Source organism: Myotis daubentonii, chromosome 3, assembly GCF_963259705.1.
Source record: "Myotis daubentonii chromosome 3, mMyoDau2.1, whole genome shotgun sequence".
Taxonomy (NCBI): domain Eukaryota; kingdom Metazoa; phylum Chordata; class Mammalia; order Chiroptera; family Vespertilionidae; genus Myotis; species Myotis daubentonii.
Window position 1 is genome coordinate 123,274,092 of NC_081842.1, and position 18,597 is coordinate 123,292,688.

The 18,597-nt window shown below is 49.9% G+C and overlaps 1 protein-coding gene across 1 annotated transcript; it reads left to right on the forward strand.

Moving 5' to 3' along the window:
* The first annotated feature begins 300 nt into the window (after window positions 1–300).
* On the forward strand, window positions 301–3,032 carry FOXQ1 (forkhead box Q1). The gene has a single exon (XM_059688407.1). It carries the CDS (start codon window positions 1,003–1,005, stop codon window positions 2,185–2,187), a length of 1,185 nt encoding a protein of 394 aa, XP_059544390.1. The 5' UTR covers window positions 301–1,002; the 3' UTR covers window positions 2,188–3,032.
* Window positions 3,033–18,597: the final 15,565 nt, after the last annotated feature.

The window sequence follows — 18,597 nt, forward strand, 5'->3', positions numbered from 1 at the left end:
GCCCTCCCCCGTCCCGTCCCCTGTGACCTCTCGCCCAAAGCGCTTCCTTGGGCTCCGGGGCACAGAGACCCCTCCGGGCGGCGGGGCGCTCCCACCTGAACCCAGCACGGGCCGCGGGGCCGGCACACACGGACACCCGCACAGTCACAGACACCCGCACAGTCACAGACACCCGCACACTCCCAGCCCCGCGCACGCTCCCATTGGCTGGAAGCAGAGGGCGGGGCTGGCCAGACCCAAAACAACAACCTGTGCGCAGCGACTTTTACGCTGCGCCGCCTCGTAGCCTCAACCTGGTGCGGCCCGCCCGGGAGCCACAGCCACCTAAGCCACCCCATTCCCCCACCCTCTGTCGTCCGTGCCCAGGCCCCGCCCCCGCAGGGTTATATTGCGCCCAGCGGAAGGTGGAGGCCAGACGTAGGGGCTGCGGGCCAGCGTGGAGATGCTTCTCTGGAGGCCGAGGGCGGAAAGGCGGCTGCGGGAGCCACAGCCTCAGGGACTCGTCTCCGTGGGCGCTCAGGGGTGAAGACACCAGACCCTCCCCAAGGGTGGCACGCATTTCCGTGCCCCGTGGACGCCTGCCCGGGACCTGCGACGTCCAGTGAAGAAACCCTCCGGGTCAGAGAGCAGATGCCTACGCTTCTTCCCTCCAGCAGGAAATCCCAAGGCCCTTATGGCTGGGCAGCAGAAGTTAAAGCCGCACCCTTGCACACATTCACCCTGAAGTCTCTTATCCTCGAACTGAAGACAGCGCCTACCCAACTCCTCCCTCTTCGCCCCTCTTAGTTCACCCAATAAGCACAGCCCCTCCAACGAAACATTCCGGTGGAACTGGACTCTTCTACGGAAAAGTGACTGTCTCTCACAAGAGGAGGGAGAGCTCTCTGGGAGAGAAAGGCGAGGACTCCTGGACTTGAGGTCGCCACCCGCCCCCCGCACCAGCTTCCCAAGACCGCGCAAAGGAAAAGAGTACGGCGCCGAGCCAGGACAGGGTGCGTGGGCATGGAGTCGGAGGTGTTCAGCCCCCGTGCGGCCCACGAGATCAAGCCGGGTAGTGACCTAGAGGGCACAGGAGGTAGCGACGCGCCCTCTCCGCTGTCCGCAGCCGGCGACGACTCCCTGGGGTCGGACGGGGACTGTGCCGCCAACAGCCCAGCAGCGGTAAGCGGCGGTAAGCGGAATGCGAGAGGTGCGCCTGCCGCCGAGGAGGAGGGCCCGGTTGCGGCGGGGGTCGCAGAGGAGGGCGCCGCAGGGCCCGGGGCCGAGAGCGCAGGGGTCGGTGAGGGCGGGCGAAGCAAGCCGTACACGCGGCGGCCCAAGCCCCCGTACTCGTATATCGCGCTCATAGCCATGGCCATCCGCGACTCGGCAGGCGGGCGCCTGACGCTGGCTGAGATCAACGAGTACCTCATGGGCAAGTTCCCCTTCTTCCGCGGCAGCTACACGGGCTGGCGCAACTCGGTGCGCCACAACCTTTCGCTCAACGACTGCTTCGTCAAGGTGCTGCGCGACCCCTCGCGGCCTTGGGGCAAAGATAACTACTGGATGCTCAACCCCAACAGCGAGTACACCTTCGCCGACGGTGTCTTCCGTCGCCGCCGCAAGCGCCTCAGCCATCGGGCACCGGTCCCCGCACCCGGGCTGCGGCCGGAGGAGACCACCGCCCAGCTGCCCGCTCCTGCGCCCGCGCCCGCCGCCCTGGGCTCGCCCTGCCCGCGCTCCTCGGCCCGCCAGGAGGGGCGCGCCAGCCCCACGGGCAAATTCTCCAGCTCCTTCGCTATAGACAGCATCCTCAGCAAGCCCTTCCGCAGCCGGCGCGACGGGGACACGGCCCCCGGGGTGCGGCTGCAGTGGGGCGCTGCGCCCTGCCCGCCGCTCTCCGCGTATCCCGCGCTCCTCCCCCGCGCGCCCGGCGGGGCCCTCCTGCCGCTCTGCGCGTACAGAGCGGCTGAGCCTGCGCTGCTGGGCGCGCGCGGATCCGAGGCGCAGCCGCCCGCGCCGCACCTCCTGCTCGCGCCCTTCTCCTCCTCCGCCCCCGCCAAACCCTTCCAAGGCCCTGCGGCTGGCGGTGACCGGGGTGGCGCTCACTTGTACTGCCCCCTGCGGCTGCCCGCGGCCCTGCAGGCGGCCTCCTCCCGAGGCCAGGGCGCGCACCTGCCCTACCAAGTGGAGACGCTCCTGTCCTGAGCTGCCTGGCTGAGCACCGCGCCGGGGTGGGCACCCTAGGAGACGCCGGTATGGCACGTTCGGGGCTTTGCACTTTCTGTCCAGAGAAAAGGAGCTTTAAAAGAAAATTCTCCATCAAACGTGCCTTACCGCTAAAGGGTTTTTGACAGAACTGTTTTAACCTAGTCCAGAATATTTCCTTCCTCTTTTATAACTTTACAGAGGACCAAAGCAATATTTCATAGTTGTTTGAGTTTCTTTACCAAGCCTGTGTCTCCCTTCTTTTGCCGACTTTTCCTCTCTTCTTATTGCCCAGGCACTCCCTCATTCCTACCATTTTCATTGCACCTTCCATTGATTTGTTCTTAACAAAAGAAAAAGAAAAAAGCACATCAGGGAACCATTCCGTAAGATAAATGATATGACTACTGCTTGGGGTTTATTGGGCCCCTGTTTCATGTGTACGTATGTGACTGAATGTGAGAGAGGTGTCTGAATCTTCAGTCATTTCTCTGCTATTGACCAATGCTTCACTGTGCCAAAAAGATTAAAAACATATATATTGTTGGGTTTTATAATTAAATTATTTATATATTTTTAAAATCTGGATTAAGAAAGTTGCAGGCAACAAGCTACAGCTTTATTAATGGTTTGGTGATCGCTCACTGTGGTCTCCCTGGGCCAAGCAATTTCTTTAAAGCAAAAGTTGATGTTATGTATGTAGAGTGCCAGGACCACTGCCACGTGAAAGCAAGTGTGATTTTTATTTTTATTATTTTATTTGTATCTGTGTACATATTCGTGTATAAAGTTTATGAAAACCAGGCATAGTGCTTATTTTTAAATAAAACTCACAACTGACTTTAGCACTTTGTGGTGATGGGCTGGAGGTGGAGAGTTTTTATCCCCTCTCTTTCCAAGTGGGTTTAGGTTTGAGTCTGAAGAAACTTCCTGTGGGGGTCAAAATATTTTCCTGAATGATTCAGTAAAAGGAGAGGCAGTCTGCAGTTTTTCTTACCTGACAGATTGCTGTACAAATCTCCAGGATGGGACTTCTAACCATAAGAGTTATTAAAACTTAAAACCAATGATCTCTGTAAGAATTCTCCTAAGAGTTATGGAACAAATTATAAGGTGTGGGCCCCAAAAATCGTCTGGCAGACATTATCAACAAGCTTATAGACAAGCAGATATTTTCAGGCAAATTGGTCCTGATTGGGGCTCAAAAAGCTGGAAACATTCTTGGCATGTGATTATCTTAATCACCCAAGATTTCCTTAGGGCAGTTTTAAGAGTAATTTGAATGTCAATGTTTTTTGTTTGTTTTGTTTCCAAAACAAAACCTACCTTTGTAGTAGTGCAAAAAGCCCATTTGGGTGTGAACCCATTAGTAGTATTTTTTTTAGTCTCCCCTTTTGTATAAAGAGAGCATCTGTAGATGTGGGGCTTCCAGGCCTTTTCCCTGGTGATCTGAAGAGAAAGTGCCACTTCAGATGGGGTAGGGACAGTTTCCCATATTAAAAACGGGAGATTTGACCAGAGGAAGTACCATAAAAGTGTGAACATCTGTTTTTCAATAAATTCAAAGGCAGTGGGATTCTCACAAGTTATAGATTGCAATGTTCTAAAGAGTAATACAAACACAGAAATTCAGAGACTGGAAATGCAGGCCCCACTTGATGTTCTTGGACAGATCTCATCTCATCCAAGAGGATAGTTTGTAAACAACATATTGTGAGGTGGGGGGGAGGGGAGGGGTGGTTATTTGAGGATGCTATCTTTTGGCAGGAATGGGAGGGGGAAAGCCCATCCCTAAGTCTAGTTAACAAGTTTGACTGATTTTCCTTCTACCTACTTAATATCATAAAGAGTGATAATAATGGGGTTGAATTATGACAAAAGGTAGGCATTTAAGTGGAGATTTGCTACCACAAGGCTAATAATTAGACCTGAAAATAAAACTGAAACAGACTGGGGGAAGGAGGATAGTCAATGAGTTCACTGGGTTGAAACGATCAGGACTCATGATCAATTCTTTGCTTTTCTCTTGAAAACACACTCTTAAGATTAAAGGTGAGTGGGGAGTCAGCGACTTCAGCTGCTTCCCATCTCTGATTCCACCAACCCTTTCCCTCCCACTGCTGCCTTGTCTCCAGAGGCAGGGTGCTGCCTTTGATACCAGTTTTGTAAAGCCAAGATTCTCATTTTTACAGTGTACACGATAGCTCTGAAAATGGAGACTTTAAATCACCACTAATTTGTGTTGTAAAGCAATGCAAAAAAAAAAAAAAAGATGTTTTTAAAATCACAGCTGTTCTCTCCTCCCTTGAAAAAACTCCTTCCTTCCTAAAGATTACTCCAGAGCCTGAGCCAGGTGGACTGCGGTCCCCTTCTCAGCTTCTGACCCTCCGGTACTATAAGGTTTTCTAGAGAGTGTCGGTGTCGCGTGACCTTTGCGCCCCTGTTTGGTGCTCCCTGACCAAGCTCCTGCCCCCACGACCCAAATGACAATCACGCGGGGTGGGGACGAAGAGGCTCCCGGCTCTGTCCACGCCTCCCCACCCGCCTTCACACCCCTGGCCCCAGCAGTTTCGGCCTCTACCTGCTGGGCGGAGGGGGCCCAGACCCGAGGGAGCCGCGCGAGCCCCGGTTTTCTTCAGGAGAAGCAGAAAGTAGCGGGTGTGCTTTGAGTTCCAGCGACGCACCCTTTCCGCACACCGCGACCGAGACCCGGGCCTTCAGCGATGAGGTTCGGTCACTCGCAGGACCGGGCCCCCGCCGCAGCCAGGCGATGCGACCCCGCCACGACCTTTCCTTCTGGCATCCGCCCAGGCAACTGGATTCCTCGGTGGCGCCAGAGCACACTCGGGGCTCCGTGCGTCAAGCGGGTGGGCCAAGGCCAGGGCCTGCCCCTCTCCCAGCCCAGCCCAGCCCAGCCCCTCACACAGCCCGCCCTGCCCACAGCCCACGGGCTCCTCGCCACAGCTAGCCCCTCCCGAGCTGCGGCAGCCGGGGGCGCGGAACTGCGGAGTGGGGGGAGGGGTCTCTTAGTTGGGCAAACGCCCTTCGTTAAGGCTTGCCTGGAGCCAGGGGTGTGGGTTGAGAACCTCATTTCTAGCTCCCGCATTGGCGCTTGACAGTCCCGTTTTCCCTCACTCCCTAGCGGCCTAGAAGACCTTTCCTGGCCATGTTGAACAAGTGGGAGAAGAGAACTGGGCAAGCGCGCGACGCCGCCCCAGGTGAGCCATCACTTCAGTGTCTGGGACCTACTCCAGACCCTGTAGACCCTTCCCACCACCAGGGGTCAAGGTCGCTGCCTTTGGGAGCTGAACATTCCTCTGGTTAGCAACACACAGCATTCTGATCAGCCTAACGCCCCTTTCTAGCATAGAAGCCAATTTCTATAAATGTGGAAGCTGGGTGGTGGATGCGCCCTGGTTGTGGGCCCCAGGTCTGCTGCCCATGAGTGAGCCAGGGGTGGACAACTTCACCTTCTGCCTGGCTTACTTCCAGTCCCTTAGCATCTGGATAACCAACCTTATCCGCAGCCAATAAAGATGGGTCACTGTAGGGGCTTCTTCCCAGGGTTGACCCTGGGCTGGAAGCATGCCTGAGGAGAATTACCTATGCCCACTCTGCTTCCACTAGTGCACAACTTCACAAACTTGACATTTTCCTGCCTCAGGGAATGTGTGTTTACACACAAAATACAAAGTCAAATTCACTGACTCTTGGATAGACCCTGATCTCATAGAGGAGCTTAAACATTCCTTTGTGACACCCCAGGTGGAAACCAAGATCCCAATTCCCAGTTCATAATTCTTTGCACTAAAAAACAATTAGCTGGATAATTCAGACCAAAACATATTTGGTGAGACTTTAGTTCAATTATTCAGATAATTGTCTCAATTCACTTTTATTACAATGGTAGGCAAATTTCCCAAACTGGTAAGAACTTTTTCCCTCCCCCCTCTCTCCCATAATTGTCCTTTTCTAGAAGAGGCCATGTCTGCCCCTCATCTGAGAGAGCTGTATGTGGGGTGTCTTAGACCTTTCAGCCTCAGTGCATTAGGCAGTGCTGTGCTCCCACAGTGGAATTGAGCACCACTTCTCAGAGCACCGCCTACCCTTCCAAGGACAGCAGGAAGAAGTCTGTACTGAAAGGACTGATCTGCTAGAGGACTGGGTAAGACTCAGCAGCCCCTGCTCTCTGGTGACACGCACTAAGAAGTAGGCACTCCCTGACTCCCATGGCTCCTGTTTTCCCACACCAGACTCAAAACAAAAATGCCCCCTTTTCCCACATTGAAAAGAGACTAAAACTTCTTATGATAATTTGACTTCCATTTTTATCTTTTAAAAATGCCAACTCAAAGCACCCACATGACTGACAACTTTCTTAGATTTTAAGGAACTTTGTTGGCATCAAACATACAAAGATATTGCTCCTCTGTTTTATTATTTTTTTAATTTTTTTAGATCATAATAGGTGAGCTTTGCCTTGGTTCTAGAAATTGGACCCCAAAGAGTCCTTCAGTAAATATTTCCTGATTTCAAACACCACAGTATTTCTCTCTTAAATAACAGACTTCATAGTTATCTAATGAAGCCATTAAACTTTTATGCTTTAACAACATAATTTGTTAATTCTTAATGTTGTCAGCAAATGGGCCTAATAACTATCTTCTAAAATCATGATCTAAAACATAAAAATGTAACTTTCCCTGGATTCGAGGTCCTCTTTCAAATTAATAAAGATTCTGATGTAAAAAAAAAAAAAATGCTGGTTGTTGTGCAATCATTTCTGCACTGTATCTGTTTGGCATTATTAAGATGGATGCGTGATTAGAAGCAAATGTTGTTCCTGTCATTTGCCAACTTATATACAGACTGGAAGAGAGAACTGCATTAACTTTCATTGTTGGTGAGCTACAGCCAAATATAAACATTAATATAATACAACATTTCCCTTGCCACTGCTGGACCCTCTTTGCTGCTCTTTCCAGGAAAAGTTTAACTTAGAAAACTTGCCATAACTGAGCTTTTTTATCACATCTGTTTGAAGCCCAGAATAATATACACATTCGACATCCCTGACATGTATTTGTTTTTTCTGATCACCAATTTCTAACCATTAATGGAAAAGGCGGAAATGCTTTGCCACCTTTGGGCCAGCTATTCTCACTGTAGTTAAAGGTCTGCTAACACTCTAAATCATGGAAGTGGTCCATTCAAGAAAGAACTCCAAGTAAAAACCCCAACATACTGGAGTCTAAATTCTGGTTCTGGCTCTCTTCCTGGGTGACTCAGGAAGCAGGTCACCCCTCTATGCCACACTGCGACGAGGGGCTTGAGATAGAATATGGTCACACATCTCTGTTCACAGAGCACAGCCATGGAACTCATGCAAATGGATGCTTTTTCTTTCCCCTAAATTCAGTCAACTTGGAATCAAATGTGTATTTCAGGGACAGATTTCATTATTCAACATAAATAAAATATTCATGGACACCACAAAACATATTTGAAACCATTAGGGTGCAATGGACATATGCAACTTGTCATTCTAAAGGATCATAACATGTACTTTCAAATAACATTTTCCCCCAGTATGCTCTTGACAACTTACATTTTGTACAAAATCCTAGCTTACAGAATTAGGTGTAAAATACATGCTTATTTCATTGACAGGAAATTGAGGCTGAGAGAGGTTGGATTGTTTTCAATAGGGCTTCATCATAAGCCAGGCATCCAGGACACTTCCCTAACTCCAATGATGGCTCCCAGGCCAGTGCTCAAACCCTGGGATAAGAGGCCCAGATTACACCCTCATCTGTTTATTTATGAACAAAGTCCAATGATACCAAGGCAATTCTCAGGGTAGTAGAGTCAATACAACCTAAAAATGTAATTAGCACCAAGGGACTCAAGCCAAGGAAATGAATGTGTGCATGTGTGTGTCTACAAATGTAACATGAAAATACTAACATTAAATACTAAAATAAAATAAATGTGGGGTCACTAAAGGAGGACATATCTCAAAACTAGAGAATAGCCCTACAAACACCACCCCAAATAGTGAAATTTCTATTTAATAAAGTGCATTCCAGATACAGTCTCAGGCATAAATGGTAAGGGTTATATGACCCTGCAGGTAGAGCCACCTTCCTTTGGGAGAGCTTATATTTTTCTAGAGGAGTCAACATTTGTATCTGCCATCCCTTCTCCTTGTCCCAGCACCCAGACTTCTTGAGGAGGAGCCACCTCTCCCTGTGTATGTCATTCTGCACGTTGACTTCCCTAGTCCCAGGCTGGCCAGGCAGGCCTTCTCTTCCCCAAGACTCTGAACCTAGGACAGACAGATTCTAGGACCAAGCATGAGTTGAGTTGACTTTTTTCTGGTGCCCAATAAAATGGTCCATCAGATTCTGCTATGGGACACCTGGAGCTGCCCTGGTTCCTCTCCTTTTCAGGGAAATCCTTCCAATCAGGTCCTGCTTTGCCCACATCTATCTTAGGTTCTGTCACTGGTCACCTCCTCACTGTCATGCTGGGTCACGCCCAGCACGGCGTGTTAGTCAAGATGATGTTCATGCTCTTGCTCCCTTTCCTTTGCGAGCTCTTTCCCTCTTACTGGTCCTCCCTGGACACGCAGACCCGCAGTGAGAGGATGCGGGGTCACAGAAGGTAGAAGTATGACGTGGGGGCCAGGCAGGCAGTCAGTGCCGCACAGTAGCTCTCTCCCCTCCCGGGGGGACAAACAAGTAAAGGGGACCTCACACTATGAATGGCTACTCAGTAAAACAAAGGCATGGCCACTGAGCTCAGTGACACAGGGACACCCCAAAACATTGGGCTGAGTAAAAGGAACCAGTCATGAAAGGTTACTTCCATACAATTCCATGTGCATGACCCTCTGAAAAAGGCAAAAGGGACAGAAACCAGGGCAGTGGCTGCCAGGGGTTGGGATGGGGGGCTCCAAGAGGCACAAGGGAATTTTGAGGGTGATGGAAATAATCTACATCTTGATTATGAAAGTGGTTTCATGATTGAAAACATTGGTCAAAACTCAGTCCTGTGCACCTAAAAAGCACATGTTGCTGTATGTAGATTATATTTCAATAACCCTAACCTAACAAATAAACTCATTTGTATAGAGACTGAATGGTAAAACTTACTGTATTGACCAAACCTGGGGTATTTCCTAATAACAGCTTACGTTAAAGGAAATAAAGCTTTATTTATGGAATTTTAACTAATGTACTAGTTAGAGGAGTGTTTTCAGAGGAAGGTAAACTTCCCAGTGCCTCTTAAGTCATACATGACATCCAGCTGCCCCTTCTCACTCTGGGCAATGCAGCCTATGGTGCTGGTGTTCATTCCATTTCTACGTGGGAACTGTCTCAAGAATCACCGTCAAAAAGGGGCACCATGCAAGGCTTACCCTACAGGTGTGCCTCTCACATCCAGACACATGGCTTTCTTCATCTTGCTGGCTAGCTGAGAAAGGACGGAGGAACTAGGAGCGGCAGCCCAAGGGGAAGAGAAAACAGCATGACTACAGTCCCACTGGACACCTGAAGCCTGGATTAGTTCACAGAACAACTCCTGGGGGATGCTGCCACCTCTAAGACCTGGGTCAGTCCCAGCACTCCTGAAAGGAAAAGTCACTGGAAGAGTGACCCAAGATGGAACTACTAGGATTGCATCACCCAAACCTATCAAATGCACTCACCTAACAGCACCAAATTTTAGAAAGCAACCCCAAAATGGAAGGGATTACACAAGCACAATTCATTCCCTTAACTCCCTGACCCCAACCTGCACCCCAATTCTGTAATCACAAGTGTCAGGATGCTGGAGAAATGTTGATCAAACTGGATACTCTTGACCCCTCACAGCAGTTACACATGCCAGCTATCTGAAACAAGATAATTATTAGTTCTCATGTTTATTAGCTGAACCCATTTGAGAATGCCCTCTGGGGACATTTATAAATGCAATAAAAGACCTCATCATTGTTCAGTGAAAAATGATGTGGGTCATTTGGATTTTGGCTGAAGCAGGCCTCTGTCTAAACTCCTGAGGGGGCAAGACTGTGGCTGAAACCTTCTCCACTCGTGCCCACAACTCCAGTATCTGCTGCCTAAATGCTTGTTGGACTCACTTAGGGGTTTGAAGTCAGTAAGAGTTGTCAGCCAGTTTGGAACCAGTAAAGATAAATCGGCCCATATTTTCCAATATGTAACCCCAGAAAATCGTAACTAAAAAGAGCTGTCCGGTGACCCAAGTAACCTCTTCAAGCTATGCCCATGAGCCGAGGCCAAGTGCTTGTGATAGAGATTCAGCTGAGAAAAAAAGCTTGCCCAATAGGGCTTTCTTTTTGTTCTTTTTAAAAGTATATATTTTATTGATTTCAGAGAGGAAGGGAGAGAGAAAGAGAGATGGAAGTATTAATGATGAGAGAGAATCATTGATTGGCTGCCTCCAGTACACCCCACCCAGTAAGGTGTTCTTAATGAGTCATAGGAAATTAGGACTAGCATATCTTTTACTCACAGTTGATTCAACAGAATCAAGGTGCAGCCCACAGCTGGGGCCACTGACTGGTTGCTTACACAGAGTAATAATTCGTGAAGACAGCCAAATTCTCTCCTGGATAAGATCTCCCTCCCATACTCTCTGACTGCCTATCAACCCACTCCCCTCCCCTGGCTCACTCTGTCGTCTGAAATATCACTATTTGATTCATTCTCAGTTAAATAATAAAAATGGGACATAAATTCTACCAAAATGAAAAAGTGGTGGGGAGACAGAGGTAATAATTGTTCCATTGCAAACACAACTTCCCACACCTTTGCTCATTGTAATGACAGGGCCCATGTGAATCCACTTGTTGGCCTTGGAGCACATAAAGTTACACAAAACCCATCTTTCCATAGATAAACACACACAGAAAAATTCCTGGTGCCAATCCTAAGCTTTTATCTTCTATACTTCACTGGAGGAGGTATTAGGTATGAATGAAACAGTTCTGGTAACCAGCAGTGAATTCAATTCACGCAGTGAATATGGTGTTCAGTTCTGCTGACCATGGACCATGATCAGCTTTCCCTCTGGATGGCCACTTTTCCTTTGTCTCAGGATATGAAATAATATCACATTGTGTACTTGTGAATTTAAATTTATTTTTAAATTCCTTCCACAAATCATTTTGCTCCTGCCTACAGCTTTTTACCAAAGTTAGAGAGCAAATTCAGGACTTAAATCACAACCCATATTTAGAAGCCAGGCTCCAGGGAAATGGGAGTGATGGAGGACAGCCAGGACAGGACTTGAGTGATTTGGGAGGGAGCCATACCCCTGCCTGCCCCACCAGTTTGGCTCTTGGGTCAGCTCTGAGGCCCAGCTCCTCAATTCCGCCCTGCATTTGCTGCTTAGCCCTTTTGCAGAATAAAAACATGTTGCCACTGAGCACCCCTGGTAGCCAAAGGCAGGCTTTAGCTCTAAGTCAGAAGAAATCTAAAGAATAAACGGGATCACTATAATCAGGCATATCAGCTCAAAATCTCTATTCCCTGCCAGACCCAGGAAACAGACCAGTTCAAACAGACTGCTTCCCCAAGCATCATGCTGGAGATATGTGTTAGGGCCGCACCTTGAGCAAGTTGGTGACTTCCTCCCAAAGTTAACATTGTCTTCCTGGAGTGAGACCCAGGCAATATCTACTTGGGCTCAGAGGAAAACAGCTCCTGGGTAGTGTCAGAATGGTGATAATGAGCTCATGTCGCTCTCCCACTGAGGAAAACTCTTTCAGATGGTCCAAGGTCTTCCCTGGAGACATGGGAACTCCCTGGGCAGCAGGCTGCAGTCAGCAATGCACCCTCACTTGCAGGAGCATGATGGGCAGGCAGGGCCCATGCCATGAAACCAGCAGCAGAGCCAGCAAAATACAGAACTGCATCTTTAAAATATAGGACAAGAGACCAGAGGCAGGCCCAGCACTGCAGGGAAGGCTCAGCCACCGAGCCCATAGGTCAGGACTCCCGCCTTTGCATGACCAAACCAGGTCCATCCACTTAGCCCCTCTTAGCTGGGTGCCCCCAGAAGTACTCTCAGAAACAAGTTGGGCTACAAGTTTATTTGGTAGGTGCAAGAAATGCCAGCATGGACACAAGGCATTGAGCCCATGAACTGAGGGCAGCAAATAAAAGGAGAGTTATCAAGCCAACTATGACTGTGAATAACTAGAACTTAAGGCCATGTGGAAATTCTGAGAACAGTGTAAAAGCCTGCCTCTGAAAGACACCACTAGTGACCAGAGGGACAAGGGAGTCATTGGTGAAAAGGTTTTGGGATTAGAGGGGCCAGGGAAATGTTGCAGAATGAGAACATGTTGCCACATGTTTGATTCCCAGTTATGGGTTTGATCCCCTGGCATTTCTGGGGTATGCTTTAGTCTCAGTGGTTTTTTATGCCTTCAAAAAGAGATTCACTCTAATACCAGCAAATGAAAATGTCTCACAGATAAAAACATCTAATCCAGTCCAGCCTAGCCAGGCACTAGGGAAATTAAAATCCTCCTCTGGGCCCAGACCAACCTCTTTCAGTCAAGATTGGGATCTTCCAGCAGGGACACCACTTGGGGATATGGTCTCTGATTTGTAGTATTTGCCAATTTCCATGGTGTAAATGCTCCTTACAGGGCTGATTTCAAGCCAACAACAATCTAACACTGAATGCAATCTACCTGACTAGTTAACAACTGGCTTTTGTGTCCTAAGCTGGTAGGAGCCTGCTCTAGCATACCACAGAGTTGGGTGGGGATCCCCAAGTCTTGGTGCTCAGGTGCTGAGCCCCTGGGGAAAGAGTCCCTTGGTCACCAGTGATCCCTACAATGGGATCCTCAACTCAGTAGCAGCTCTTGCGTCTAGAACTGATTTTTAAAGTTCAAGGGTTGACATGAGGTTAAAAGTCAATGTGCTATAACAGTTAAGAACATGAACTCTGCAGGCAGACTGCCCAGGTTGGAATCTCAGCTTTACCATGTAACCTTGGGAAAGTTACTTAACCTCTCTGTGCCTGTTTCCTCACTCATAAAATGAGAATAATACTGGTAATAATAGTAATTACCTCACAAGATTCTTGTAAAGATGAAGAGAGTTATTTATTATATGCACAGTGCTTAGAACAGTGTCTGGCACATATTTAGAGTTAGTAAGCACTACTTAGAGTTAGTTATTATTATTTAGAATGGGAGTGAGCAGTTGATTAGCCAGGACCATAAGAGCATAATAAAGCTATCTTATTCCTCCTGAAGATACTGCATTTCCATCGGATGGAATTATACCCAGAATTAATTCAGGAGGAGGGAGGGAGGGAGAAAGACTCTTCTTGATGAAATAAGTGTTTATTTCCACAACTGATGGAGCAGACCTTTTAACCCAGGTCTTAGGAAGCAGAGCTACCTTGTTTGGGGTTTGCACAGCACCAGTCTCAGGTTAAAACCATTTTAAATAACAGATGCCTTACTTTTCTTTTATACTTTTTGGTCTGTCAAGTGCTTTCAATAAAGTGAGGAGGTTCCAGCTGAGTTCTATGAGTAGGAAATCAAGGATACGCTGATGTTCTTCCATGGATTTGTTCAATCCTAGACCTTTGTGAGCACCTTTTTATGTGCCAGGGACCTGGAATTGAAAAAGCAAGGGCAACACACAGCCCCTGGCCTCTGGGTCTCACTGAGAGCAGGCAGGTGCCAGTCCTGTGACAGTGCTGTAACAGAGGTCAGTCTCAGGTGCCATGTGACCATATGAGAGATGCATCATTCCCGGGCCCCAGGGATTTAGAGAAGCCTTTTTGCAAGCTGTGGTTTCCACTGCAACCTGATCCATGAACAAGCCTGAGGTGAAGGGCTAGCAGTGAAAGGGAAGCCTTCCAGGTGGAGGAAACAGCATGTACAGTGGCACCAGTAAGAGAAAGCACAGCGCAGTCATGGAAGCGCAAACTGTCTGCACACATGAACTGCGGAACCTGTAGTATGGGAAAAGGGGACCAAGAAGAAAGGTAAATATAAGCCAGATCATGAAGGACATTGGTCCTCATTCTGAGGATAATGAGGAATAATTGGAGTGTTTCTAACTAAGTACTGCTATTGTAAAGGTAGCTGGCCCCTCTGTGAAGAATAGAATGGGTGGGAGACAACCAGAGGAAAGCTAGAGGTTGCTACAACAGTGCGGGTAAGGGGATGTGATCAATGTGCCCACAGGGGAGATAGAGAGCAGGTAGGTTCCGACAAGCTTTGTGGTGGCCAACCGGGACTTGGAGACTGACTGGTGTGGGGAGCATGAGAAGGATACTGACACCAGGCAGGTTCATGCAGCAAAGGCATCAAAAAGGAGCTAAATCTTGCCCTGGATAAGTGGTTCAATTGGTTGGAACATTGTCTCATGCACCAAAGGGGTTGTGGGTTTGATTCCCAGTTAGGGCAAGTACCTAGGTTGCAGGTTCGATCCCTGGCCAGGGCGAGTATGGGGTGGGGGGCAACTGATGGATTATTTCTCTTTCACATCAATGTTTCTCTCTCTCTCTCTCTCTCTCCTCTCTCTCTCTCTCTCTCTCTCTCTCTCTTTCTCTCTCTCTCCCTTCTCCTCTCTCTAAAATTAATGAGGATTAAAAAAAAAATAGGAGCCAACTCAGTTTACTCATTGGAGGGGGGAGATGGGCATGTAATTGTTAAGTCCTCAATACAGTGCAAAAATAAAGGGGGTACCATTCATATCACAGTCATAATAATTTGTATATCAATTATAAAATTGTTACTAAATGGAAGTAAAGTGTTTTGAGGTATGTATATTTTTTTCTAATTTGCTCAAAGGCTAACCATGGCCCTGAGAGCAGTCTGGAGTTACACTAAGTTTGAGTTGCTTATAGAATATTTAAGTGGAGCAATCAGGTAAGCATCCTATATAATAAAAGAGAAACATGGTAATTAGCCGTACATCTGCTACCCTTCCCATTGGCTAATGAGGGCGATATGCAAATTAACTGCCAGCAAGGTGGCGGCCAGCAGCCAGGCAGCTTGAAGCAAACATGAGGCTTGCTTGCTTCAGTGACGGAGGACTCCAACGTTCCCCGCCTGCCGCTGCCGGCCTCTGAGCTTGCAGTTTGAAACATTGTTACAAATATAGAAGCTAAACAAAACCCCAGAAACCTGCTTTCAGCCAGCCCGGATCTCAGAGTTGGAGTTGAAACAGTGTTTCGATTATAGAACCCAAACAAACCAGATACCTGCTTTCAGCAGCGGAGGCCTAAGAGCTGGAGCCAAGCCTCAGAGCTAAAGCTGGCCCAGAATATAAAAAAGAAAAAAGAAAAAAGGAGCAGTTGGGAGCTTCAGTCACCTGCCAGCCTGAAAACAGCCCTCAGCCCCTCACCCAGACTGGCCAGGCACCCCAGTGGGGACCCCCACCCTGATCCAGGACACCCTTCAGGGCAAACCAGCTGGCCCCCACCAGTGCACCAGGCCTCTATCCTATATGGTAAAAGGGTAATATGCATCCCAGCACCGGGATCAGCGGAGCCGCGAGGCCTCAGCGTGACAGGGGAGCACCCAAATCCCCTGATCTCCCTGTGGCTCTGTGTGTGACAGGGGGCGGGACCACAACCTCCCTATCCACCCTGTTCTGTTCCTGACAGGGGAAGGTGCCCCAACTCCCTGATCAGCCCTGCTCTGTGCCTGATAGGGGGGAGCTCCCCAACCCCCTGATCGCCCTGCGGCTCTGTGTGTGACTGGCTGCAGTGCCCCAACCCCCTGATAGGCCCTGCTCTGAGTGTGACAGGGTGCGGCGCCCCAACCCCCCTCCTAACGGGCACTGCTCTGTGTGTGATGGGGTAGAGCCATAACCTCCCCATTGGCCCTGCCCTGAGTGTGACAGTGGCGGCGCCCCAACCCCCTGATCGGCCCTGCTCTGTGGGTGATAGAGGGCGGCGTCCCAACCGCCCCCCATGGGCCCTGCTCTGTGTGTGATGGGGTAGAGCCATAACGTCCCCATCGGCCCTGCCCTGAGGGTGACAGAGTGTGGCGCCCCAACCCCCTGATGGGCCCTGCTCTGTGTGTGACAGGGGGGAGCTCCCCAACCCCCTGATCGACCCTGCTCTGTGCGTGACAGAAGGTGGCGCCACAACCCCCTGATTGGCCCTTCTCTGTGCGTGACAGAGGGTGGCGCCACAACCTCCCCATCGACCCTGCCTTGAGTGTGACAGGGGGCGGTGCCCCAACCCCCCAATCGGCCCTACCCTGAGCGTGACTGAGGGTGGCATCACAACCTCCTGATCTGTCCTGCTCTGTGCATGACAGGGGGCGGTGCCCCAACTCCCCAGTCAGCCCTGCTCTGAGCCCGACCAGGGGCTGCACCTAGGGATTGGGTCTGCCCTCTGCCACCAGGGAGCAGACTTAAGTCAGCAGGTCATTATCTCCCGAGGGTTCCCAGACTGCGAGAGGGCACAGGCCGGGCTGAGGGACCCTCCCTCCCCACCCCGAGTGCACAAATTTGTGTGCACCAGGCCTCTAGTTTAAATATAAACATCTGAAGTTCAAGAAAGATCTGGGCTAGAGATATAAATTGGGAAACATCAGCATATAGTTTTTACAACCATGAAGACAGATTACATCATCCAGGAGGGTGTGAGCTGAGCTTAATTTGTGGGTATTATGTACTTCTTTGGGAATCATATTGAGCCTACATCATATATATATATATACTAGAGGCCCGGTGCACAAAAATTTGTGCACTCGGGGGGGAGGGGGGGTCCCTCAGCCTGGCCTCTGCCCTCTCACAGTCTGGGACCCCTTGGGAGATAACGACCTGCTGGCTTAGGCCTGCTTCCGGGTGGCAGAGGCCAGGCCCAATCCCTAGGTGCAGCCCCTGGTTGGGCTCAGAGCAGGGCCAATTGGGGAGTTGGGGCGCCGCCCCCTGTCATGCACAGAGCAGGGCGGATTGGGAGGTTGTGATGCCACCCTCAGTCATGCTCAGGGTAGGACCGATTGGGGGGTTGGGGCACCGCACCCTGTCACACTCAAAGCAGAGTCTATGGGGAGGTTGTGGCGCCACCCCCTGTCACTCACAGAGCAGGGCCCATCAGGGGGATGAGGAGCTCTCCCCTGTCACTCACAGAGTAGGGCTGATAGGGGAGTTGGCACACCGCCCCCTGTCACACACAGAGCAGGGTGGATCAGGTGGTTGGGGCGCCACCACTGTCACCCTCAGGGCAGGGCCGATGGGGAGGTTATGGCTCTACCCCATCACACAAAGAGCAGGGCCCGTCGGGGGTGGGGGGGGTTGGGGCGCCGCACCCTGTCACACTCAGAGCAGGGCTGATCAGGGGGTTGGGGCACCTTCCCCTGTCATGAACAGAGCAGGGCAGATTGGGAGGTTGTGGCCCCACCCCCTGTCACATACAGAGCCGCAGGGCGATCAGGGGGTTGGGGCGCTGCCCCCTGTCACGCTGATCCCGGTGGGTGCTGGGAGGCCTTGTGGCTCCACTGATCCCAGTGCTGGGAGGCATATTACCCTTTTACTATATAGAATAGAGGCCTGGTGCATGGGTGGGGGCTGGCTGGTTTGCCCTGAAGGGTGTCCTGGACCAGGGTTGGGGTCCCCACTGGGGTGCCTGGCCAGCCTGGATGAGGGGATGATGGCTGTTTGCAGCTGATCACACACCCTTCAGGGTAGGGGTCCCCACTGGGGTGCCTGGCCAGTCTGGGTGAGGGGCTGAGGGCTGTTTTCAGGCTGGGACTGAAGCTCCCAACTGCTCCTTTTTTTCTTTTTTTATTTTTTATTCTGGGCCAGCTTTAGCTCTGAGGCTCCAGCTCTTAGGCCTCCACTCCTGAAAGCAGGAATCTGGTTTGTTTCGGTTCTCGAAACTCTGTATCAACTCCAGCTCTGAGATCCCGGCTAGCTAAAAGCTGGTTTCTGGGGTTTTGTTTAGCGTCTGTATTTGTTACAATGTTTGAAACTGCAGGCTCAGAGGCCTGCAAGGCAGGCGGGGAACATTGGAGTCCTCCGTCACTGAAGCAAGCAAGCCTCATGTTAGTTTCAAGCTGCCTGGCTGCCGGCCGCCATCTTGGCTGAAAGTTAATTTGCATATTGTCCTGATTAGCCAATAGGAAGGGTAGCGGTCATACGCCAATTACCATGTTTCTCTTTTATTAGTGTAGATATATATCAGGGGGTGAGGGAAGAACAGGGGAAATAACAGTTCCTAAAGCTCATAGTGAAGTATCCCTGAGCAAAGGGAGAAGACAAGAGAGCCAAGGTTAATATTAATATTTAGAACATGAGTAAAGGAGCATGAAAAGGAGGGAACTAGGAGATATGGAATTATAAAATCTAGGAAAAATTATATTTTGTGAAGAAAGGGTGTGTCCAATAAGGT